This window comes from Melitaea cinxia, chromosome 13, assembly GCF_905220565.1.
Source record: "Melitaea cinxia chromosome 13, ilMelCinx1.1, whole genome shotgun sequence".
Classification (NCBI taxonomy): Eukaryota; Metazoa; Arthropoda; class Insecta; order Lepidoptera; family Nymphalidae; genus Melitaea; species Melitaea cinxia.
In genome coordinates this window covers 2,657,070-2,683,037 of record NC_059406.1, presented here as the reverse complement: position 1 = coordinate 2,683,037, position 25,968 = coordinate 2,657,070, and the positions used below count along the sequence as shown (strand labels likewise).

The 25,968-nt window shown below is 33.1% G+C and overlaps 1 protein-coding gene across 1 annotated transcript in view; it reads left to right on the top strand.

Annotated features, from left to right (window-relative positions):
• The window catches only part of LOC123659229 (furin-like protease 2), a 61,539-nt gene extending 35,933 nt beyond the window's left edge, over positions 1–25,606 (top strand). Inside the window, exons 2-12 of the mRNA XM_045594478.1 lie at positions 2,977–3,081; positions 11,753–11,875; positions 18,024–18,158; positions 19,901–20,208; positions 20,277–22,037; positions 22,112–22,227; positions 22,547–22,664; positions 22,739–23,293; positions 23,980–24,080; positions 24,795–24,982; positions 25,457–25,606. Coding sequence (XP_045450434.1) covers positions 2,977–3,081; positions 11,753–11,875; positions 18,024–18,158; positions 19,901–20,208; positions 20,277–22,037; positions 22,112–22,227; positions 22,547–22,664; positions 22,739–23,293; positions 23,980–24,080; positions 24,795–24,982; positions 25,457–25,606 — 3,660 coding nt within the window. The remainder of the gene's footprint in view (positions 1–2,976; positions 3,082–11,752; positions 11,876–18,023; positions 18,159–19,900; positions 20,209–20,276; positions 22,038–22,111; positions 22,228–22,546; positions 22,665–22,738; positions 23,294–23,979; positions 24,081–24,794; positions 24,983–25,456) is intronic.
• Positions 25,607–25,968: the final 362 nt, after the last annotated feature.

Below are 25,968 nucleotides of genomic sequence, written 5' to 3'. Positions count from 1 at the left end.
CATGAAATTTTTGCGAAATTTAAAATATCTAGATTTATAGAAATTACGAGTAAAGACTGTCTATTACTTATGTATATAAATTATAAAAAATAAAATAAAAACACCTTTGGTAAGATTATTCAATTGTAATAATATTTGACACATTTTCTTTTGTTTTAATAATAATTATTAGCATGCTATTAAACCCAATAAGTCATAACAGCAAACGGTACGAGTGTAAAAAGTCACGAATGTTATCAATCATTTCTCAGAATTAATGTAACGTCAGATTAGGACTGCGTTTTATACTAACGGCTAACGAGTTTTTCTTTTTTTCCGAATATTGTAGCATTGGAGTAGGTCAAATATTTGTTTGAATTTATATGCCCCATTACGATTTCATGTCGATGATTGGAACTCGTAACCAAATGATATTTAAAATATTGATTGAATTACTATTAAATCAATTTCTCTTGTATATGAATTACCTATAATAAAATAAAAAATAAAAACTGATCTATTAATAATTGACAATTTGAACAAGATGTACAAATATACACAGACGGGTGCGCTAAATATAAGAAATAAAAACTTGAATCTGTACTGATAAAATACTTAGACAAGACAGGGCACAGGCCTCTTTCTCCGTGTAATAGAAGGTTGTTGCAGGTTGTTGGAGTTCCACTGTAGGTTGACGAATATGTTCCCTACTATGCGCAGCGATCGCTATCAGGTATTTATGATAACAAACGGGACCGACGGCTTAACGCTCTCCGAGGCATGGCGGGAGACCCAAAAGGACTGCACAAACACCCAGATTACGGGAAAGATCTGTATGGCCAATACAATATTTGTCATGTATGAGGATCGAACCCGCAACCGCCAGCGCAACAGCCACAAACCAGTGCTGTGACCGTTGCGCGAACGTGTTGTCACACCGGAGTGGTTGTTATATATTTTATATTGATGACTACATATGTTCTTTTTAATAATTAGGTGAAGAACGAACACGACATTTCATTGGAATATTTGTAATGGAAAATAGACAATTGCTTCTTGATTGCAATTCGCCATTAAGACAATTTCACGAAGCCTGCAACGGTTTTTCATTCCGTATGTATGTATACACAATGCCAAAAATGTTCAGTTCCTTGCCAAAACGAGTTCTGTTTACTACGGCTTGAATTAAAATGTCTAAACCGAGATAAATGGCTTGGTTATTATGTCCGTTTTAACGTGGTAATTATACAGAATACAACTGCCCGCTGTAACTATCTAATTTTTTTGGATAAATAATATAATGAAAGCTTCCAGATGTGAAGTACTTTTTAATTATTAAGGCTCCCTTGTAATTTATGGAGATATTGAAGATTGGCTTGATTTAATGGTTTTTAACTAAAAGAGACAGAATTTCCATTAATTATTATAAGTTATTTGAAAATCTACTTATAGAGGGTAGTCTAAAAACTTTCTTCGATGTTAATACTTAGAGGTATTGGTAAGTGGAATGGGGTAATAATTATTTATCAGCCAGTTTCAATACTTTATCTATCTCTAATTTTGCTTACTAGAGATAGAATGTTTGTATAGTGTGAATATGAATTATTTGCTCATGTATATAATACTAGGTGACCCCGCAAACGTTGTTGGAACGAAGTTCCTTAGGGCAGGCTTGACATTTGGCTGGGCGACTGAACTGAAAAAAATATGATACTAAAACCGTAAGAAAAATATATAACGGAAGTGACGTAATATCAGTCACACGACTGTATAATCTATATCTGTGTGACGTTTGTAAAACTAAAATATTACTAGTAATTTTTTTTTAAAAATTATTTATGTAATTTTACACTGTCGACAAAAATAAATAAAGACACATGTTTTTTAATTTCACCTAATAGTTTGAATTATTATTATTATTTTGTTTGATTTATTTTATTTTACGGTATTTGTTATTTTCTAAAATACTAAATTTCCTAAATACTTTTATGTTCTTAATTAAAAACCAATCAACAAAATAAAAAAAAATCTGAAGGAACTTCGTTCCGACCTGGTGTCCCATGACACCACATAATTTTTTACCACATATGTTATTAAACCCCTTCCCCCCCCCCACCATAACAAAGGGGTATAAAAATAGACGTTGGCTGATTCTCAGATCTACCCGATATGCACACAAAATTTCATAAAAATCGGTCCAGCCGTTTCGGAGGAGTATGTTAACTAACACTGTGACACGAGAATTTAATATATAAGATTTTTCACTTAATTTTTTGTTCAATCAAAATAAAATATAGCCTATGTCACTTCTGAATAGTGTAGCTTTTTGGTAGTGAAAGAATTTCATGATCGGACCAGTATTTGCGAAGATTACCTCCTACATACAAACAAAGTTAGAAAATTTACCTCTTTGTAATATTAGTATAGATAACGATTATCACTAACTTTACCTTATTGTTCCTCCCTTTTATATCTCGTTTTTTTTTCTCTTTATGTATATTTTAGTAATAACCAATTCTGCACGCCTACAAACATCCACTCTTGTACGTCTCAAGGTTGGCTGGTAGAGAATGCTTTTAGCATTAAGCCCGCCTTTTGTGAAATTCTTTAATGTATTGTGTAATAAAGTATCACTAAACAAAGTATCAAAAACTGAGTCATAATTTGTCCTCAAATAATTGTTACATAGTAATTTATATAACTATTTTATTTTATTAATAATAATATACTGAATACCTAGAATATAATACATATAAATATAATAATAATGGTACCAAACTAGGAATATCTCCTTTCCAACAAAAAAAGAATTATCGAAGTTGGTCCATAAACGACGGAGTTATCCCCGAACATACATAAAAAAAAAACATATATATGGTCGAATTGAGTAACGTCCTCATTTTTTTGAAGTCGGTTAAAAATTCTTTCTTTCTGTATTTATTTTTCTTTGTGTATACTTCTAAGCTTTATGATCAACTATGTATTTTTTTGTTACAGATTGGGAACTTGAAACATTTCTATCTTTTCTCACACCCGCACGTAAGCAAAAGGTCTGTCAACGCGAGTAAAGTTTATGAGATACGCTTGAAAAATGATCCTCAGGTGAGTGCGAAACTTATTACCTGACTATATCCGTCTACTGACGTAGATATAGGTGTTATTTTTTGACTTATGTTACGACAAATCAAAATTGTTAATTAATATGAGGTACTAAAACCATACTTATGTAAGAGTATAAAAAGAATAGCTTAGAATCATTAACATTAGCAGTTACTCGCAGTTTTACGCTTCAGCCTATAATATCCCACTACTGGGCATAGCCCTCTGTCCCCATGTAGGAGAAGGATCAGGGCTTAATCCACCACGCTGCTCCAATGCGAGTTGGCAGATATATATGAGTAACGATCGCTATCAGGTTCTCCCAGTTTTACATACATTATATTCGCAGTTTTACATACGTTATATTATATTATTTAGACTAGCTCGTTGGCGCAGTTTGTAGTGGCCCTACTTTCAGTTCCGGGTTGCGGGTTCGATTCCCGCCTGAGTCTGGGTATAATATGTGTATATATATGAATTATTTCAATGTAAAATTTTTCAAAAAAAATTAGCTTTAACAGTCAGTTGTTACCTATAACACAAACATTAAGCCATATAATTTAATATATTTATTTATTTTACTTTCAACTATAGATAATCCCGCTGGGTTGAATTAAGTCGCTAAGATCCTAGTTACACAGTTGAATCCATGAATTTTCGCTTAAAAATAAATAAAATTGTAAAAAAAAAAATAATTATATTATATTATTGTAGAAAAAGGGACAAAAAGCTAAAATAACAAAAAAGTATCTGTTGTATACACAATGTAAGTTTTTTAGTAACATTTTTTTGAAGATTATGCCCCATTAAGCCTTAGGCTATATTTCGCAGTATCACGTAAAATAAACACGGTGACACTGACTTTCTATATTAAATTTTTATTTCATTCTATTTAACGTTGTAAAATATAGTTTAAAAAAAAATCAGCGATTATACGAATAATATTGTTCTTTTTTCTCACGACAGTCATAGATTCATTTGAGAATTAATAACATCCTGCGTTATTATAAATAGATCCTATTATGCGCTATACTAGAGTGGTGATGGGATGACTGGTAGAGATTTCTTTTAGAGATAAGTTCGCCATTGAAAACTTCCTATACTATAATGACTATCGTAAAATTATTTAGTTCAATAAAGAATATATATACAGAAGCTTCAGAGTCGCAATCAATAATCGAGCCAGTCAAGTTTTTAAAAACCTGAAAATTTCTTACAATTTTTTATCAACCTGCATATAAAAAAACATCTTAAAGCTTAACTAAAAACCAATTACTTTCCTTTCTTAACGTAATAAAAAACTGAGTTCATTTTACTGAAGAATAATTGTGAAATAGAAATTTGTATATTTTTTTTCAATACTAAAGTTGTTTATTTCAGTTTGATATAACAAAGTATAGAAATACTTAAAGCGATATTCAGACTTCAATAACATCTACGTAATAAGTTTTCAATGCCTCGAAGTTGTAAAATTTTATTAAGTTTTTATTCTCGAGAAGCTCTATAAGAAAATAACGTCGTAAAAAAAATTCGAACGTTTGTCGATGGATAAATATTTAAAGCAAATATAGAAAGTGTTTTATTCCATTAAAATTTTTACGCTTCAGTCTTACATTTCTTCTTGGACGAATGTTCGCTAAAATTAAAAAAAAAGTGATCAAAATACAAATTCTTCTGATTTTTTCAATCCCCGTCACTTGTGAGTAACTCTGATGTAGTTGAAGTTGGTTTTTTTTTCGCTTGCAAGCAAATACAATTATATAACGTAACTATTACGGTTAGTAAATACATTCACTGTTTTAGAATTCAGATATGAAATCAGATGACGAATAAAAAAATATTTTCTTATTTCCATGTAAAACAAAAGTAAAATAAATCGATGCGGGTGAACGAATTCTGTACACGAAAATACGATTATGTTGATAATACGCGTAAGTGTTACAAAGTTAAACGGCTGCCTAATTTCAAAACACAGTAAGGGACAACAATTAAATTTTTATAATTATAATCGAATCATGTTCAGGCGCCATTGGAACGAAAAATGCTAAAAAATCGATTTCAAAAAATTTGTCAATTACTGTGTTTTGAAATTGGGCAGCCGTGAAAATGTGAACACGGTTAGCCGAGCGTAGCCAAAGAGGCTGGAAAGAGTCGACTGCGAACCTTTGATAGCTATTGGATAACAATAACATATATGATACCTTTTATTGTTTACAGTAGCACATTATAATCTTTACTAAGTGATAACGGGAAAAATAGTAGCTCAGTATCTACTCTGAGTTGTGAAATATTTGTTACATGTTATATATAAATTATTAATCAAGTTTGATCGTTAACATTTTATTTTGTGAGTAAATTTTTTATTCTTCTTATAAGAATAACATATTATAGCTACTTATATAAGAAAACTATGGACATACTATTGGACGACGCGTTGGCACAGCGGTCACAGCACTGGTTTGTGGCTGTTGCGCTAGCGGTTGCGGGTTCGATCCTCACACATGACAAACATTTTTATTGGCTATAAAGATGTTTGCCGTTTCTAGGTGTTTGCGCAGTCAGCAGTCGGTCCCGGTTGTTATCATGTACACCTAATAGCGATCGTTACTAGTTACATAGTAGGGACTATATCCGCCAAACCACCTTGGAGCAGCGTGGTGTATTAAGCTTCCTTCTTCTACATGGAGAAAGGAGGCCTATGCCCAGCAGTGGGATATTATAGGCTGAAGCGAACATACTATTTAACTTCTTGACTCCACATAAAAGGGGCGATACGTATAATCAAAATTATTAAATAGAATGCTGATTATAATGTTAGTTGTATAGTTCGTTTGCGTAGGAGGAAAGAGCTACGTTCGAATAGAATTTTGGTTCTCTAAAATATTTATTGGTTTAGTTAGGCGTACAAAACTTAAGGAGTCTTTCGCATTTTAGAGCTATGCCACGAATGCTTGACGGAGACCCCATTCCGGGTTTCAAATGAAGTTTTCCTTCTTCAGGACCCTGACGATTTTGAGTTAGGTTTATCCCTCGGTTTCCTTTTACGACCCCCACGGGAAGAAAGAGGGTGGTGCTATTCTACTCGGCCGACACCACACGGCATAAAAATTATATTAGTTAACTATTTAATATGTTAGAAAAATTGTTTCTGGTATAGCGGTGAATAATGTCCTATTAACGCAGATGTTTTGGTTCTCGCTTTGAGCGGATATTTGGATTCGTATTTGTATAAATATTTGCTTCAGTTCTGGGTGTTTATTCTCGCAGATCCTTACCGTTTTTCAAAACATAAATAAAGCTTTATGCTTAAACCTTTAAATATTTCATATTATATAATATTTTGGTACGCGTTCTTTAGTATGTGTGTGTGTATGTTTGTATGTTGTTTGTAAATATACTTGTTTAACTTTAATTTGTGCAAAAGTTCTAAGCTAGTCGTTTTCGTAATAACACGTGTACAACTTTCATTTTTATCTTTTAAATGTACGAGAAACATGAATAAAACATGACATTTGGATGTAGATATTTTGTATTAGTTTCTTTTTATCACAGGCTCTACTCTACCTCTTAAGTTTATAACAAAATCAGTACCGTGATAGTTATCCAGAGTTACTTCAAGAATTTGTACTCCAATGTGCTCAAATGTCTGCCTTACATGATTGGTTTATTCTCTCATTTCGATCCATTCCGAAGCATTGATTCCTCCTCGGGTTGAAGTTATCTGAAGATGCTACACGCTATCTTGTTATTACACGCTCTGTTAGACACAAGCAACGGCTTAGCTGTCAAAAGCTTTGACTACTTGAGGAGAATCTAAAGTTATTTGTCTGCTAACACTGTGTGGACTTGTTTGCTACTAAACGATAAAGTCTGCAGTTGATACATTTTTAATGTTTTTTTTAACAATAAAGGCATTTTTGATCTCAAATAGTAACGTAAAATTGAGTCATGTTAAAACGACGTGTATGGCCAAAAAGTAGATATTAAATCTAGAACAACGAGAGACGCTTCATTATTCATTTTCTTATTATAATGTCGGTATATTTTTTCTTCAAGTTCAATCAAAGAATAATTGTTATTTATATACGAACTACGCAACAAATTAATAAAACTTTTTATGTCTAAATGAGTATTATTGTAAATATTTTTTTTATTTGTAAATTTTCATTGAATAAATAAACAAAAGTAAAATTGAAAGGATTGAGATGACGCAATTTAATTTCTGTATCCCTAATGAAGGCACATACGAGCTATAGTTTTGCTGAGGTAAATCAAATTATAATTTTACTAACTAAACTTTAGTCAGAGCTTGGGTACTAAGCAGTCTACTTAATATAATTATAAAATCCAGCTAACTAGAATTATATAACCTATTTTCTATACGTATCCGTAGTAGTTTTCACCTTTTATTCTTGGCTTCGCTAGCATGAAATGAGGCAATTACCTCATCGCCGAGCTTTGTGGAGAACCTTCAACGTTTACTTACACTCAGAACTAAATATACTACAAATATAATTATTGGAACATATTGTGCATAACGTTTCCAGATTAATAGAGAACAAATTTCCATTTCAATTTGATTACAACAAAGCGTTTTGTGCTGGTGGTTGCAGGTTCAATCCTGCTCGTGACAATATATGTATATCTATCAAGCCATGTATTTGGCGATTTTTCGTAACATAAAATATTTATTCATTACTCCACAGTAGAGCAGCGTGATGAATTGAGTTCTGATAACTCCTTTATAGGAAAAGTGGTGTTTGGTAAACCGTGGATAGAGTACAATCACTTACGGAACATTAATTTTTAATTAAGTTCGTCGTTATTTTATAGCAAAGAAAATTTTAAATATTAAATGCCTAAGGGTTATATTAATTAGAATGTGAAAAAACTGCACTTAGTCAGTTTCCACTTCAGAGTCTTTACAGCCGTTCATTAAAGATTTATGTGAAGTTTTACTTTTTTCATTAACCTCGAAGTGAATTATGTGACGCGTTTTCAAATGTCCTTTTTAGCTTAGTCATTACTAAATTATCGTGACGTAATTCGTTCGTGTCAAGAGATAGTAGTCTGTTTTTCTTATATTACTTATTTCAATTATCAATTTTAATAACCTATGTTTTAGATTTCATATTCCAAGATGCGAAAAAATGTTACCAACATTTTATATTTATTAATTAAGCTAAAAATTACCTTAGGCTTTTTCTGTTGATATGAGTTTGTCTGTACCTTGGTCATGCATCGTGTTAAAACTTCGTACAGTTTTCCAGTAATAAAGGAATGAATATAAAAAAGTATAAACGTGAACGAAGTCGCGGGTATAGTTCTTGTATATACTACAATACTCTAATGGAGGACTCGTTTCTCTCTTCCGAACAATAACAAAAACATTTTTAGCACTAAAATTATTTCTATCAAAATGAAAACAAGCTTACTGGTGTGGGGTATAATTTGAGTGATTCTTGGCTACGGCGTTTACTTTCACGATTCCGATGATAAACAAATTCGTTCATCATTCAATAACCATCGTTTCCGCTTAGGGAGTATACCTATCAATCAGATCTGAGGCCTTTCGATTGAATATCGCAAATTCAATAAATGATATCGGTGTTACAAAGTGAGTTATCGTAAACAAGCGGTTCTTTTGTTTAACTTTGGAACATTGTTTCTATGTATTTTGCATTTTTTTTTCTATATACTTACGAATATATAATTATATATTATAGTTTTGTCAGATTAAATTGAACCTGCTTTGCTTCAGGGAGTTTAGTGTTCGATACGTTCTGAATCGGTGTGCAATAAGTATTTATAAATAGAAGTGTTATTTAAATGATAATATTTTAATATGTATAATATAATATTGGAACGAAATTTCTTATGGGGGTAGACGTAAGTAAACACCTATTTTCTGAGCTTCCTATATTAAAATGAATTAATAAAATTACCCTAGAAAGTTGCAAAGAAATAGGTACATTTAGATACATTTTTTTTTAATACTTTTTTATACATTTCATGGTTGTTCGCTTTGTGTTGTTGTCTTTAGTCATTGTTATAGTTATTTACTTGTTTCCTTAATACTTCAATCACATTGTTATACTTACAAATTTGTTTATAGCTACCTTCATTTAATTAGGGATTTATTTGCGTTTTTAGTAGGTATACGAAAAATTAATAATGATTACAAATTAATCAGATTATCGGAGTATTAGATGTAAATCGACTAATTAAAAGGTGACAAGTTGATAATTTGTCTATCTTGTACATAGATTCCGTTGTACATAGGCAAAGGTCTAATATACAGCCTATAAAGCCGGAAAAGTAAATAAGTTTTTTTTATATATTTTAACTTGTTTTCTTCTTTAGGGTTAATGTAGTACAGTTTGTTTTTTTAACCGACTTCAAAAAAAGGAGGAGCTTAGCCAATTCGACCGTATATATATATTTATGTATGTTCGGGGATAACTCCGTCGTTTATGAACCGATTTTGATAATTCTTGTTTCGTTGGAAAGGAGATATCCCTAGTTTGGTACCATGGTAAGTAAACCAGGATCTGATGATGGGATCCTAGAGAAATCGAAGGACCCCCTCTAAAATCCGCATAACTTTTTACTGCGTGTACCGATTTTGATGATTTTTAATTTAATCGAAAGCCGATGTTTATCATGTGGTCATATTTAAATTTCATCGAGATCTGATTACAACTTTTGGAGTAATCTGTGATTATGCGTATTTACTTGACTATTTTTTCGTCTATCTACGTTGTATTACTTGTCGATATAATTGAAGTCGGTTTTTCTTCGTTTGCCATGCAGGCACAATTATTATCACATTTATTTATCTATTATATACACAATTATTTATCTATCCGATCAATATTTTGTTTTTTATTTTTTTTTATTTTAATGTAACAATTTTATAGCTTGATTTGATTATTTTTTTGGATTTCTTTATAATTTGTAGTAATCATTTATGCTTGGCTAAAACATTTATTAAGTTATATTTATATTTTACTTTTCTGTTGTTTGTGATGTTGTATAAATTTTTGCATACTGAAATTATGTATTTACATTGATAGCTGTTATTTTTACTTTGAATCTTTTTATTTCTCTCTTTTTAAGTGCAATCTCTTTTACGCAGCTGGTAGGTGTATTAATGAGCACCTTTAATTCTGTATATATCTTTTGATGTATGAATATTATATAATAAAACTATGTTAGTTTGTTAAGTTGTAGTATAATAAACTGGCTTGATTAATTAGCTTAGGAATAAGCCTACAATAACTTAACCTAAAAATAAAGCAAATCAAATTTTTATTGCCATTTTTCTGTTTATTGTTTTGGGGATGCGGAGGAACAAGGTGTTCAGGTCCTCGTCCGCCAACGCAAAGGGAGGATTCTCCGACCAGACGGGTATTGTGTATGGTGGGCTACTGCCCCGACGGTTGTTGTCGGGTATATATACTCAATTACTCTGATAACTTTGATAGCGCGATGTAGGATAGGTCAGTTTTCTTTAGTTTGTATGTCTCGAGACAGATGTCACTACATTGTGATAATTAAATTAGAAAAACCATCTTTTAACCAATAATATTCGTTCGCGTGGTATTAAAAAAATCTTGTTTAGCTCGCAGAGTTGCAAAATAAAAATATATCTAAAATAAAAGTAGCCTGAGCTATTCCTTATTACATCAACTATCTGCCAGTGAAAGTTTCGTAAAAGTCGGTCCAGCCGTTTCAGAGATTAGCCGAAACAAACATACAGACAGACAGATAGACAAAAATTTAAAAAAAATGTCATTATGGTATATGTACCGTCCATATTCATTTAGTAAAAAGCGATTATTTTAATATAACAAATAGACACTCCAATTTTATTTATTTGTATAGATAAAATATAAGTAACAATATGCAATAACTACACTTTAAATAAAGAATTTTCAAACTATTATAAGAATGTTTCCATTCTAAATGTAATTGTTTTAAACACGTGACCATAATGAGTTATACGTGTTCATTCTACGTTAGCTGAATTAATTTAACGTGAATTGATTACATTCATTTCGAATATTTATGAAGAAGACTAGCTTTCTACCAATCAAGGGGTCTTTAAACAATTTCAAGATACTTTCTTCAAATGTATACTTGGATTATATTGTTCAGTGTTAGGCACAATTATTTGAGGTATCTAATTAATGAAAGACCTAAGTTATAGTAACTAAATTATCTAGAATTTTAATTAATTCTAATAGTTACGGCAATTTAATTAATTTAGTATGTCTTCTCATTTGTTAGTATTTTAGAGAATTTACTAAAGTGTCTACAAGTTGATTGCAAAATTATAGTAAATTTTCTTCTGCATATCGTTTTCTATCTTTGGTATGTATTTTCAGAAGGCATCGAGAAAACTTTTAAATGTTCTAAGTTAAAAATAAGTAAAAAGTATGTGATTTTTATTAAAAATTAATCATTTAATGTGTTGCTAAGCATAAACTCGAAAACGGCTAGACCTAACAGTCGGTATAAGTTATTTGCGAAATGAAAATATAGGAAAATGGAGCAGAAAATTGGAAAAACGAACGACTATTTAAACTTTAAAAGTTTTACAGTTCACAAGTCAATACATCATGGGTGAGCTAAGGTTAAATAAAAATTAATCAAAAACTTCAATTCGTAGGTAAGATGGGTGATGCAGCAGCGAGAGTTACGAAGAGTCAAGAGAAATCAACGCCCTCGACACGTGATGCGCGATACGCCGATGGCATTTCCAGACCCTTTGTTTAAGGAGCAGTGGTATTTGGTAAGTGTGGTTGTAATATAAAATGTAATTATTGTTAAAACCATAAATAATTAACACAAGTATTCTCTATTGCACATTAAGATATCTTACAAATACAGAGTAAAAATGTTTAAGAGAGAAATGTAGAATAAGCGGTTTTATTGTTAAAATTGTCGGAAATCTATAATATATATAAAAGCGAAAGGTCACTCACTCATCACGAAATCTCCGAAACTATAACACCTACAAACTTGAAATTTGGCAGGTAGGCTCCTTATAGGACGTAGACATCCGCTAAGAACGGATTTTACGAAACTCGACCCCTAAGGGGGTAAAACGGGGGTCGGAAGTTTGTATGAAAGTCCTATGTTTTTGAAGTAAGAGACTTGAAATTTAAAATGTATGCTCTATAGATGGTGAGAAAGTGTCCAAATAATGTATCTTTAGAAATCAACCCCTTTTTGGGGTTGAAACGGGGGATGGTACGTTGACTCACTGATCACGAAATCTCCGAAACTATAACACCTACAAACTTGAAATTTGGCAGGAAAGCTCCTTATAGGGCGTAAACATTTGCTAAGAACGAATTTTACGAAAATCGACCCCTAAGGGGGTAAAACGGGGGTTGGAAGTTTGTATGAAAGTCCTATGTTTTTGAAGTAAGAGACCTGAAATTTAAAATGTATGCTCTATAGATGATGAGAAGGCGTCCAAATAATGTATATTTAGAAATCAACCCCTTTTTGGGGTTAAAACGGGGATGGTAGGTTGACTCACTGATCACGAAATCTCTGAAACTATAACACCTATAAACTTGAAATTTGGCAGGTAGGCTTCTTATAGGACGTAGACATCCGTTAAAAACGAATTTTACGAAACTCAACCCCTAATAGGATAAAACGGGGATGGAAGTTTGTATGAAAGTCCTATGTTTTTGAAGTAAGAGATTTGAAATTTAAAATGTATGCTCTATAGATGGTGAGAAAGTGTTCAAATAATGTATCTTTAGAAATCAACCCCTTTTTGGGGTTAAAACGGGGGATGGTACGTTGACTCACTGATCACGAAATCTCCGAAACTATAACACCTACAAACTTGAAATTTGGCAGGAAGGCTCCTTATAGGGCGTAGAAATCCGTTAAGAACGGATTTTACGAAACTCGACCCCTAAGGGGGTAAAACGGGGGGTTGGAAGTTTGTATGAAAGTCCTATGTTTTAGGACTAAAAGAAATTTAAAATGTATGCTCTATAGATAGCGAGAAGGTGTCCAAATAATGCATCGTAATCTATATATATATAAAAGAGAAATGTCACTGACTCACTCATCACGAGAACTTAATAACCGCTGGATGGTCCATCCATCCAGGATGGACAAAGATGAGGCAGGGAGGTAGATTATAGTTAGTTGACGTCCGCTAAGAACGGATTTTGCGATATTCCACCGCTAAGAGGGTTTAATTAGGGTTGATAGTTTGTATGAAACATATACAGCCTGAAAATAAAACTAAAAATGTGGTGTATAGAGAGGTTTTATAAAAATAACTATTAAATTATACTAAATTGTGCCTTTTAAAAAGTTACTCAGTTTGATAAGCATTTCAAGTGACTGAAATAAAAAAATAATTTGCGTTAAACATCTTAATAGTAATGCATATCTTCATAACCACGCGGACGTAGTTTAGTGTATTATAAAACAGAGTCCCCAAAAGTATATATGAAAGATTCCTTCAAAATCTACTAAACGGATTTTCATGCGATTTCACCAATGGAGAGAGGGCTTGGAGAGAAAGGTTTACGGAACAGCTAAACCAATTTCGATAATAGTTTCACTGGAAGTTTGCCGGGAAAACTTTGTGATACACTGATTTCTACGCGGGCGAAGCCGCGGGCACAGCTAGTCTCTTTATAAAGCTAAGTAGGGTATTATATTTTATTAAAAAAAAACCTGGTTTTCAGTAGTATTTCTTAAATGAAATGGATAATAATAAAATAAATAAATTAAAGCTTGACACTTAACTTCCCATTAGTAGCAGTTTTCTGTGTTCGGAATATCGGAAATTAGCACATAAAAATACAAACATAAACCGACAATCATCTGTATGGTCCATACAAACATTTGCCGTAAAACCCAATACACTTCAAATGAAGTTGTAATAGCTGCGTTAAGATGTAATGGGTTCCATGTAGAATCAAATGGCTGTTAATAAGTTGAGAAAAATCCTCACAAATGTTAAAAATCCCAATCATCTTCTAGAAGAGAAATTTTTTACTCTTTTTCATAGTAACGGAATCATCACAGTTTCTTTTTTAATAAGAAACAACATTTAACTTCTTTCCTATGACAGAGATGCCTGTGTAGTTAGGTATTTACAGAGTGTTTCAAATCAAATTCAATTTACCCTAAAATACTTGAAAATGCTCAATGAAATTAAAAAACAAAGTTTTAATTGGCTTTAAAATGTAACAAGAAAACTTTGAAGCTAGTTGTGCAGTCGCAGACGAAGCAAAAAAAATAATTTAATAGTGTAGTATTACACTTACTTTTTAATTATCAAGACCTTGAGAAAAAACTTCACACCTAAATGGAGAAAAGAAACGTGAGCTTAACTTGTTAACTTTGAATTATGATTTTATTATTTAAATTATCGGATACCCGTAATATCGTCGATATTCTTTATTATTATACAGAATATATTATTTATTTGGTGCTTATTGTCGTAAAATAATGAGCATGTAAAAATAGTAATTTTTTATTAAATAATAATAATAATTAGCTTAATTAAATCAATTGAATGACAATACAAAAAAAAAATGAAGTAATATTTGATTTTATTTGATATCCCTTTCGAAATGTAACGCTATAATTATTTATTATACGTACATGAGAACAAAACGATCTCATTACTGGCTTATAGGTTTATTTATAGACACCCATTTCTAGACGGTGTATCAACATTAAACCAACATCAAATTTAAACATAAACCTTCGGACCACAACTGTAACCGCATCTAATTTAGTTACCTTAAGTGATACTGAAATAAACCTATAGATAGTGACAGAAAAGTCTAAAAGCAATTGTATAGCCGTCTATTTCTGTCACAAAGATCCCCTTAATTGGTTTGTCTACGTAAATATTCTTTATGTATGTTTACGTAAATATTTTTGATAAAGTATTATATGTAGATGGTATGATAGTATGGATATACTTGAGTAGCGATCGTTATTTGTGGTAGAAGTTATCTGGCAATCCAACAGTGGAGCAGCCTGGGGGATTTTAGTCCGATCCATGCTTTATATGGAGAAATAGGCATTTTCCCAGCAGTAGAATATTAGAGGTTGAATTATTTATTCAAAATAGACGATGGGTAAGCACAAAGATCACAAAAGCTGGTTGTTGTGTGAGCCAACCCGTGTTCGAACCCTATTCGTGATTTATTTTAGTAAAAAACCACTAAATAATATCGTGATTTTTTACAGTCACGGGATAAACAAATGAGATTTATATTAAATTCAAAATTAAAAAATAATAAATTTATTTATATAAAAAAGCCAATATTTTTTTATACAACTAGGTCGTCATACAAGCGTACGGCTTACCAGATGGTAAGCGATAACCGAAGCTAAAGTTAGTACCAGCACTGGCCACCAGCTCTTAATAATAAAAAAAATATATTTCAATACGAATTGGCAATTCTAAACCATTAAAACTAACTTAAACTTAATTATGTTAGTGCAGACTACTCGTATTTAAACCAAATGACCCTATAGCTATTAAATAAAATACGACTAAGGAGACAACTAAAAGCGGTTAAGATACTAGAATCTAATTTCTTTAAGTAGGACAATAAAACGATTCAATCAGTGGCCATGTACATGATTTTAAAGGCGAATGAACTCGGTTAAGACAGACAATAAACATGGAGTCTTGAAATAAAATGGATTCCTTACAAAGAACATGAAGTTAGAGATATCCTCATAAAATCTTAACTTAAGTATTTCTTGAAGTCAGAAGTGAATTTTGTCTTGATTAAATTTGCTGTATCCTAAGCTTTTTATGTCAATTTCATTTTTTTTTAAATTTAAAGTTACTGTGTTACTTTTCTAAATGAAAATGTTTTTATTTTAAGTTTATATTGAAGTCGAACATAATAATAGTAGCATTTCTCATGATTCGCTTGTTTTGTGTGTGTTTATATTAAATTAGATTAATTATGTTTTTGTACGTCTTTGACATACTAAATTTGAACTTTGTTATATGAGTACTAGCTGTGCCCACGGCTTCGCCCGCGTTGAAATTAGTGTGTCACAAAGTTTTCCCGGTAAATTTCCAGTGAAACTCTCATCAAAATCTTAACGAATGAAGATATGCATTACTATTAAGATGGTGAATGCAATTTTTTTTTATTTCAGTCACTTGAAATGCTTATCAAACTGAGTAACTTTTTAAAAGGCCGATGTAGTATAATTTAATAGTTATTTTTATAAAACCTCTCTATACACCACATTTTTAGTTTTGTTTTCAGGCTGTATATGTTTCATACAAACTATCAACCCCAATTAAATCCCCTTAGCGGTGGAATATCGTAAGATCCGTTAAGGGGATTCTTAACTAAAGTTGATTTCTAAAGATACATTATTTGAACACCTCTTCACTATCTATAGAGCATACATTTTAAATTTCAAGTCTCTTACTTCAAAAACATAGGACTTTCATACAAAATTGCAACCCCCGTTTTACCCCCTTAGGGGTCGAGTTTCGTAAAATTATCTCTTAGTGAATGTTTACGCCTTATAAGAAACCTACCTGCCAAATTTCAAGTTTGTAGGTGTTATAGTTTCGGAGATTTCGTGATCAGTGAGTCAACCTACCATCCCCCGTTTTAACCCCAAAAGGGGGTTGATTTCTTAAGATACATTATTTGTACGCCTTCTTATCATCTATAGAGCTTACATTTTAAATTTCAAGTCTCTTACTTCAAAAAAATAGGACTTTCATACAAAATTGCAACCCCCGTTTTACCCCCTTAGGGGTCGAGTTTCGTAAAATCCGTTCTTAGCGGATGTCTACGTCCTATAAGGAGCCTAGCTGCCAAATTTCAAGTTTGTAAGTGTTATAGTTTCGGATATTTCGTGATGAGTGAGTGACCTTTCGCTTTTATATATATTATAGATTATAGATTATAGATTATAGATAAAATGACTGGTCTTTAAATTTTTTTTTATACTGCCCAGTCATTCTTTGCGCAACTTGAGCTGTAGTATTCCTTCTCTTAAATGAGAAGTTAAGAATTTCAGGATATCATTGTCTATTTTTCAAGGATTTAGCCACGTATTTGTTTGCACAGAAATTTCATGTTATCTAATATATTTATAATGCTATCAAGAGAAATAATAGTTTTCATTGATAGTCCGCTTCTTATTATAGTAGAGTGATTTTAATTCAATTTTATTTATTTACAATTATCAACGGAAAGTCACAGACTTATTACAAATAAATAACAAATAACGAGTACACTGCCTTCCCATTTATAGGCGATTACAGCTAAATATTAAAAAAACACGCAACGCAATTTAAAATAGAACTCAAGGAAATGGAATAATTAATAAATAAATTAATTATATTACAGAACTTGTAGCCTTCTTCGATAAATTAGCTACTTTTTTATTTTCATCATTCATCATTCATCATTACAGCCTATACAGACAGTCCACTGTTGGACATAGGCCTCCACAAGTTTACGCCAAAAATAACGTGAACTCATGTGTTTTGCCCATAGTCACCACGCTGGGCAGGCGGGTTGGTGACCGCAGTACTGGCTTTGTCGCACCGAAGACGCTGCTGCCCGTCTTCGGCCTGTGTATTTCAAAGCCAGCAGTTGGATGGTTATCCCGCCATCGGTCGGCTTCTTAAGTTCCAAGGTGGTTGTGGAACCTTGTTATCCCTTAGTCGCCTCTTACGACACCCACGGGAAGATAGGGGGTGGCTAAATTCTTTAGTGCCGTAGCCACACAGCACATTTTATTTTAATAAAGACAAAATATTGTACAATCGTACACAAAGTAAATAGATGCGAGTATCTACATACGAACACATGAGACGAAGTCCACAATATTTGACAATTTATATAATCTGAACATCAACTGTTGCTAATGAGTCGTGTTTGCAGAACGGCGGCGCCGCAGATGGTCTGGACATGAACGTTGGGTATGCCTGGCGCAAGGGGTACACGGGTAAAGGGGTAGTTATTACAATATTAGATGATGGCATCCAGCCCAACCACCCGGATCTCTTGCAGAATTATGTAAGTTATGAATTACATAAATAAAGTAGATTTATTCACGTTGATTTCCGAACCTATTTCATTATGTCATAATAGTTGTTGGCTGTTGCTTTAGTTATTTATTGCATTTCGTAATCATTAGGTAAATTAATAAATTATTTTTTCAAATAACAACAACTAATTAGTTATATTACACTCTTTCAATTATATTTGTCTAATTGTTTCTTAAGTAATTATTACTGATACTATTTTAACCTTCGATATTATTGAGTACATTATCAGACAACGGATCGTAACAATATAAACTATGCGGTTATTTCAATCCCCTCCATTTTATGCGAGAAAATAATTAAATACAATAACAGAAAATAAGCGGTGAAAATATGAAAAAATCTTTACTGTATTATACAGTTAAATAACAAGTTTTTCTTTTGTAACGCTCATAGTTATATTGTTGGTTTTCCAAATGACTTTTCGCCATTACTAATAGCATTCATTTGCTAGAGTAAAAATATAAATGTCTCATATTAAATAACCGCTCTGGTGTAATGGTGTATGTAGTCGCTTAAAACAACGGCGGTTTGCGGGTTCGATTCCCGTTCAGGATGGATAGTTGTAGGTATTTGTACAAATATTTCTTTTTTGTTTGGATGTCAGTTCTTGCGGATCTACTCACCGTGCCTCGGAAAGCATGTTAAGCTATCGGTCCGGGTTGTTCTTATAAATACCTGATACGATTGTTACCTATGACCAGTAGTTGGATATTACAGGCTTAAGCGAATTTGTAAATCATCTAAATATTTATATAGAATCAAAAAGTGAGTATATAAAATAACGCACACATTTTGTGTATAGTGGATAGAAAATTGTATTAAAAATGTGCTGAAATTAATTTTGTGCTATAGAAGCCGTAGTTACAAAGATGACTTTTTAAATTATTCTACCATGAAAAGTTAAATAGTGTAATTTTCTTTACAAATTTGCCCTCGTTTCAGAAACAGAAGCCAATTTTATGGGATAGTTAAGCTTCGTTGAAGTAGCAGTGGCTTCTTCATTTATGTAATGTGTAGGGTGGACCACCCACGTACTACTTAAGTTTCATTGCTTCCGAGGGATTTCTAGATACATTTGCGGTTTCTCTATCGATTACAATGTACAAAGCTGCTGCCTGTTTATTGCGACCGTTATTACGAAATTATTATTACGGTTAGGTATTAAATGTTGCCTTTTATGTTTCATAATTACATATCAGCTCGGATAAATTTTGTGCTGAAATTTTCTTTAAACTTTTTCTTATTTAAATTTTCTACTTTTTGTATCACATTTCAACCTGTAATATCTCACTGCTGGGTATAGGCCTCCTTCTCCACGTAGAAGGTTTGGAACTTAATCCACCACGCTGCTCTACTAAGGGGTTGGCGGATAATTATATTCCCTATTATAAGTAAATCATCACTGTCAGGTGTATATGATAACAACCGGGATCGACAGCTTAGCGTGGTGTTCGAGGAATGATGACATACACCCATACCGGAAAGATATATTTGAAAATATAAATATCCATCCCGAGCGAGAATCGAACCCGCAAACTGCCAGTTTGTAAGCGCCAACACGTGGTTGTTTTGTTCAGCAGCATTTTATATTTATCATTTTATAACTTTTAAATAAGTTTTATATGTACATATATTTTTTATTTCAACTGTAGTAACATATAAAATATATAATTTTGCATAAAGTTATTTTTAGTATGTAACATTGTGTAGGATCCCGCCGCGTCAACAGATATAAACGGAAACGACACTGATCCCACACCGCAGGACAATGGTGACAATAAACATGGCACCCGTTGCGCTGGAGAAGTCGCTGCGGTCGCCTACAATAGATATTGTGGCGTAGGCATCGCATACAATGCTAGCATAGGAGGTGTGAGAATGCTAGATGGCCTAGTTAACGATGCAGTGGAAGCTAAAGCGCTCGGATTTAATACTCACCATATAGACATCTATAGCGCTTCCTGGGGACCCGAGGACGACGGAAAAACCGTCGACGGACCTGGCCCCTTAGCTAGAAGGTATTGTCTAAGTACGATTAAAAGAGATAGCTAGAGGCAAGCTCATTAAAAACGACTTTTTGTTTCAGGGCTTTTATAAATGGCGTTACAAATGGCAGAGGAGGAAAAGGCTCTATTTTTATATGGGCATCGGGAAACGGTGGAAGGCATACCGATTCCTGTAACTGTGATGGTTATGCTAATAGTATATTTACAATATCAATATCTAGTGCCACTCAAGGTGGATATAAACCTTGGTATTTAGAAGAGTGTTCGTCTACTTTAGCCTCAACTTATAGCTCGGGCACCCCTGGTAGGGATAAAAGTGTTGCGACAGTCGATATGGACGTTCAGTTGCGACCGGAACACATATGTACCGTCGATCACACGGGTACATCAGCGTCCGCTCCATTAGCGGCCGGAATTTGTGCTCTGTCATTAGAAGCGAACTCGTTATTAACGTGGAGAGATATGCAACATCTTATCGTAATGACGTCCAGGTCACAACCATTAGAGAAAGAGGAAGGATGGATCGTTAATGGTGTAAAACGAAAAGTAAGTCATAAATTTGGTTATGGACTAATGGACGCGGGACAAATGGTTTCATTGGCGGAACAATGGGTAAACGTACCGCCTCAACATATATGTAAGTCGCAAGAAATAAACGAGGACAGGTCAATTGAAACTTCTTTCGGCTATACGATATCCGTTCACATGGACGTGAATGGCTGTAGCGGCACAATGAATGAGGTCAGGTTTTTGGAACACGTTCAATGTAAAATATCACTAAGTTTTTTTCCAAGAGGAAACTTACGGATACTGCTTACTTCGCCAATGGGGACTACGTCTACCTTGTTATTTGAAAGGACTCATGATGCGACTAGTTCTAACTTTGACGACTGGCCGTTTTTAAGCGTACATTTTTGGGGTGAAAATGCGGAGGGTCGATGGACACTTCAAATAATAAACGCGGGAAATAATCACGTTACTCAGCCGGGTGTGTTGAAAAAATGGCAACTTATTTTCTACGGAACAGCTACAAATCCAATAAGATTGCGAAATAAAAGTTATTTCAACTCGAATAATGTTCAACAAGAAGAGAAAACCTATCACATTAACGACGTCTACGATGCGTCTGAATATTCGCAATTTCTCAACGAAATTGAGCTCGGTATTTCAGATAGGCGAAACTACCCGAAAAACATTCCATCAGCGCAGAGAAAAAATGTATTGGCGGATGCCAATGACAAGCAAGTGCAAAGAATGTGTGATCCCGAGTGTGACTCGCAAGGCTGTTATGGAAAGGGGCCAACTCAATGTGTTGCATGTAAACATTATCGTTTAGATAATTCATGCGTTTCCAGATGCCCACCCAGGAGTTTCGTAAATCAGGGTGGCGTATGCTGGCCTTGTCACGAGTCATGTGAAACTTGCGCTGGGGCTGGTCAGGATTCATGTCTCACCTGTGCTCCCGCACATTTACTTGTGGTTGATTTAGCCGTGTGCCTTCAGCAATGTCCTGACGGCTATTATGAAGATCAAGATGCAAATGCTTGCTTCCCTTGTGCAGAACATTGTGATACGTGCTCAGAAAAAGCGGATATGTGTTCCTCATGTGCACATAGCTATGTTTTATACAATGGATCGTGCTTAGCCGCTTGTCCTCCTGGCACATATAGAAAAGATAACTTTGGCTGCATGTCGTGCCACGAATCGTGTGAGTCCTGTAGTGGGCCGAGTGAAACTTCATGTGTTTCGTGTAGAATTGGAGATTATGCATTTAAAGGTCGCTGTGTATCCAAATGTCCAGCAGGAAATTACGCAGACATTCAAAAAAGAGAATGCATACCGTAAGTGTCAAACCAGCTTTATATTAGTTTTATTTCTAACGATTAACATTTTAAGGATAGAAATATTGTTTTAGATGCCCGATTGGATGTTTAATCTGTACGTATGCGTTTTGTTCTGTTTGCCACGATAAATGGGTTCTTACTAAAAGCGGAAGCTGTCAGCCAAATGGAAACGATAAATGCGATACCAGTAAGATATTTTTAATAAATTTTTCACATAGTTTCTTTTCACATAGTTTCTTTTCGTTTATCATCAGTGCGTTTAATTTAGTGAGATTGTTTTTGAATGATTAAAATATTTGTCTGTACATTCTGTTGTCGTGTTTTTTGGTGTTCTATTGTCACATTACTTTTATGTTTTATAAGAAAATGTATGAAATGATACACAAAGGCCCACAAAGCATTTTTATATGAACGCGAACAAGCGTTGAAAAATGTCAATTTAACAGATACCGAAGCTTTTACGTCGTGCCGTCGGAGTCCTTTGTTTAAAAAGTCTTTATTTACAGACGAATATTACGAAGGAGGGCGTTGCAAAAATTGTCATTCCACTTGTGAGAAATGTAGCGGACCAAATGAGTGGGACTGTTTATCTTGTTCAAGCCCGTTGTTATTGCAGGGATCGAGGTAAGAGCACTTTATTAACGCGGAACCTTTTATACACCTTTTGGAAAATCCAGCTAAGAAATATTTTGTTACAGATGCGTAGCAGAATGTGGACAAGGTTTTTATCAGACAGCTGGAAGTTGTTCGAAGTGTCCCCATACGTGCACAAATTGCGTATCAAGGTTAAATTGTACAGCATGTGATGGTGCTTTACGTTTGCAGTCAGGGACCTGTCGACCTACTTGTGCACCTGGATACTATCCTGATGAAGGAACTTGTTCAAAATGCTACCTATCTTGTGAGACTTGCACTGGTCCTAGGAGAGACCAGTGCGCATTATGCCCTCCAGGCTGGAGGCTAGCTGCTGGAGAGTGTAGACCAGAATGCCCCCAGAACTTTTTCCCATGGGGGGATAGTTGTAGAAAGTGTCATCATTATTGTCAAGACTGTCACGGTGCTGGGCCGCAACGGTGTACATCCTGTCCGCCGCATTTCTCTTTAGAAAGCGGCTTATGTGTTGAGTGCCTTAGTTCTCAATATTATGAGCCTAGAACGAGGACATGCCGTCCATGTCATGATTCTTGCAGATCTTGCTCTGGACCTGGTCCCACTAGTTGCGTAACATGCGCGCACCCGTTGCGTTTAGATAGGTAAGTAGTTTATTCCGTAATTTATATAAAGTATACTAATAACACATTATTTAATACTTTAACAAAACACGTATTATTCATTCGGATTAAGCGTCATTATATTACACAATATATTAAAATAATACCTATTTGAGGCTACGGCGTAACGTAAGTATTTTATAAATAAAGGCTTGGAATATGCTTAAAAGGACACACGCAGTATGATTTAATATCAGGGATCGTGACATTTATGTCTAAAATGATATATGTTACAAATGTATTTTAACTTTGTTTTATGAAAACTTTGATTTTTCTAAACCGTTAGCTAATGATATTTTATAATGCTACCGTAATTTTCTAAATAAAATCGCCGTTGACTTTATTTAGTCCATAATCTAAATTAAACTGGGTTAAAACTATACTTAACTAAGTTAAAGTATAAAATTATTTCGATGTTATTTGTTATTTTAATGTTTAAATAACAAACGTTCCGATGTTACAATGAGAAAAGTATACAGTAAAGATGATATAATAAAAATAAAAAATGATAAAAAATTCAAACCGCATTATCGTTTATGGCATTTTATACCGTTGACATATTTTTAGTCTCTGATTTTGTTCGCTTTGAAGCAGATGAATTAAAAATTCTTTTGCATTAACGAGAGAAAAGTTTTAGATGGTTACTGAAGCGCTTTTTTTTATTTCAGAGTGAATCACAAATGCCTGCCGTGTTGCACAGAGAGCATGGTTACGTTCTATTTGAGTACGAACCAATCATCTGACTGTTGTCATTGTGATCGAGATGTGGGTGAGTGATATCCGGACGAATTCTTGTTCAACTTCAATAACAATATGGCAGCGATTGTTCTCAATTATTATTTTTACATTCAATTTTTGTAAAAAAAAAACATTCTATATATATGAGAGTATAAAATATTTATGAGAGTATATAATAAAAAATTTTTTTTCATGTAATGTTATTAATAATATCAACTATCAAACAATCTTCCATTTTATTTATTCGAAACAATATCATAGTTTTAAATTCGAAATTATAAGTCATAATAAAAATCGTAAATATTCGAACGAATTTAATTTTATAAAGAATACTGAACGTAAAATATTGTACGTTTTTAAAAATAGTGTTCTCAAATACGGCAAATTGCATTTTAGAGTCATAAACTTTTGTTATTACACGTTATTTTAAAACGGACTGTTTTATTTTAATTTGATACTAGCTTTTACCTGCGGCTTTACTTCCATCGATTTTTTAAAATAAAAAGTATCTTATTTTACTTCTAATATCTTCAAGAATATGAGTACAAAGTTTCATGATGATCGGTTAAGCAGTTTTCGCGTGAAAACGTAACAAACAAACTTAGATCCATATAATAGTAATATAATCATACTCTATAAGAGTATTCGTATTTTAGAGTACTTACATATATATGGTATATGCGAATAATAATCTGATTATATCTAAGATACCGGCAATATATATCCTATATTAAAGTATTTTTAGGTGGTTGCCTCAACGGATCATCGGCGGGTAAGAGACGCATTGCAGAGAACATAGGGTCTCGTATGACGGCTTCATTTTTTGTGGACGACTCAAAAGACACGGCGACTGTGGTCGACCGAGATTTATTGGTTATTATCAGCGCCGGTGCCACAGTGTTTGTAGTGGCGATTGCGTTGATCGCTTTAAGGGTATGTCTTTTTTGAGTATTGATAATGCACATCCGTTTTATTCATAATTTATTTAACACTTCAAATGTAAAATATAAAAAGAAACCTATGTTTTGTATTATGTTCTAAAATGTTAATATGGTGTTACAAAAATGAATCATATAATTATGCATATTCTAATAATTTCCAACATATTTATCTGTTTTCTTATATCTTTATTGTATTTACACATACACACGCATCTATATATTTACACATACACACGCACACACTCAGACACTCACATAATCATCTATCACATACCTCATGTTTTATATTTTATTATTGTTTTTCCCATAAATACACTGTTAGACATATCAGTAGTTTTACATTTAAGTTACTACTCATATCGTAACACTATATAAATTGGCATAGATACCTACTATAACACAAACTATAATCAATGATACAATGCACAAAAGAGAAATGATAGGTAATTCTTTATTCTTGTTACAGTTCAGATCAAAGAGACGTAAAAATCTCAAAGTATTTCCTAGAACGACATACTCACAACTAACGTCTGTTGACGAAGATTACACCTCAGTGAGTCTATCACACACCGCTTTGAGGATGAGACCAGAAGAAGCCAGAGAAGAACCAACATAGCAATTTAAACCCTAAGTCAATACAATTAGATTAAATTTATACTGCAGACTGATATATAGAAGATTCTATAGTTACATTTTATTATTATGTATATACAGTTAAAGGCTCTAATTATTTAAAAAAAAATGTGTGTATCAGCTTCGACACGGGACTGGACTTCTTGAGAACGATTATTGGCCAGTTTTTTTTTTTTAATTTTAAAGTAACATCCTCCTCTCAGTTACCTTTGCCATTTTTAATAATAAAATATTTATTACTATACGGCGTGCGTTTTTTTTTTACAATAGTTTAACTTCAGGCTTGAAGTTCTAAAATTATTTAGAATTGCTAGGATTGTATGAAACTGACAGCTTTTCATTTGT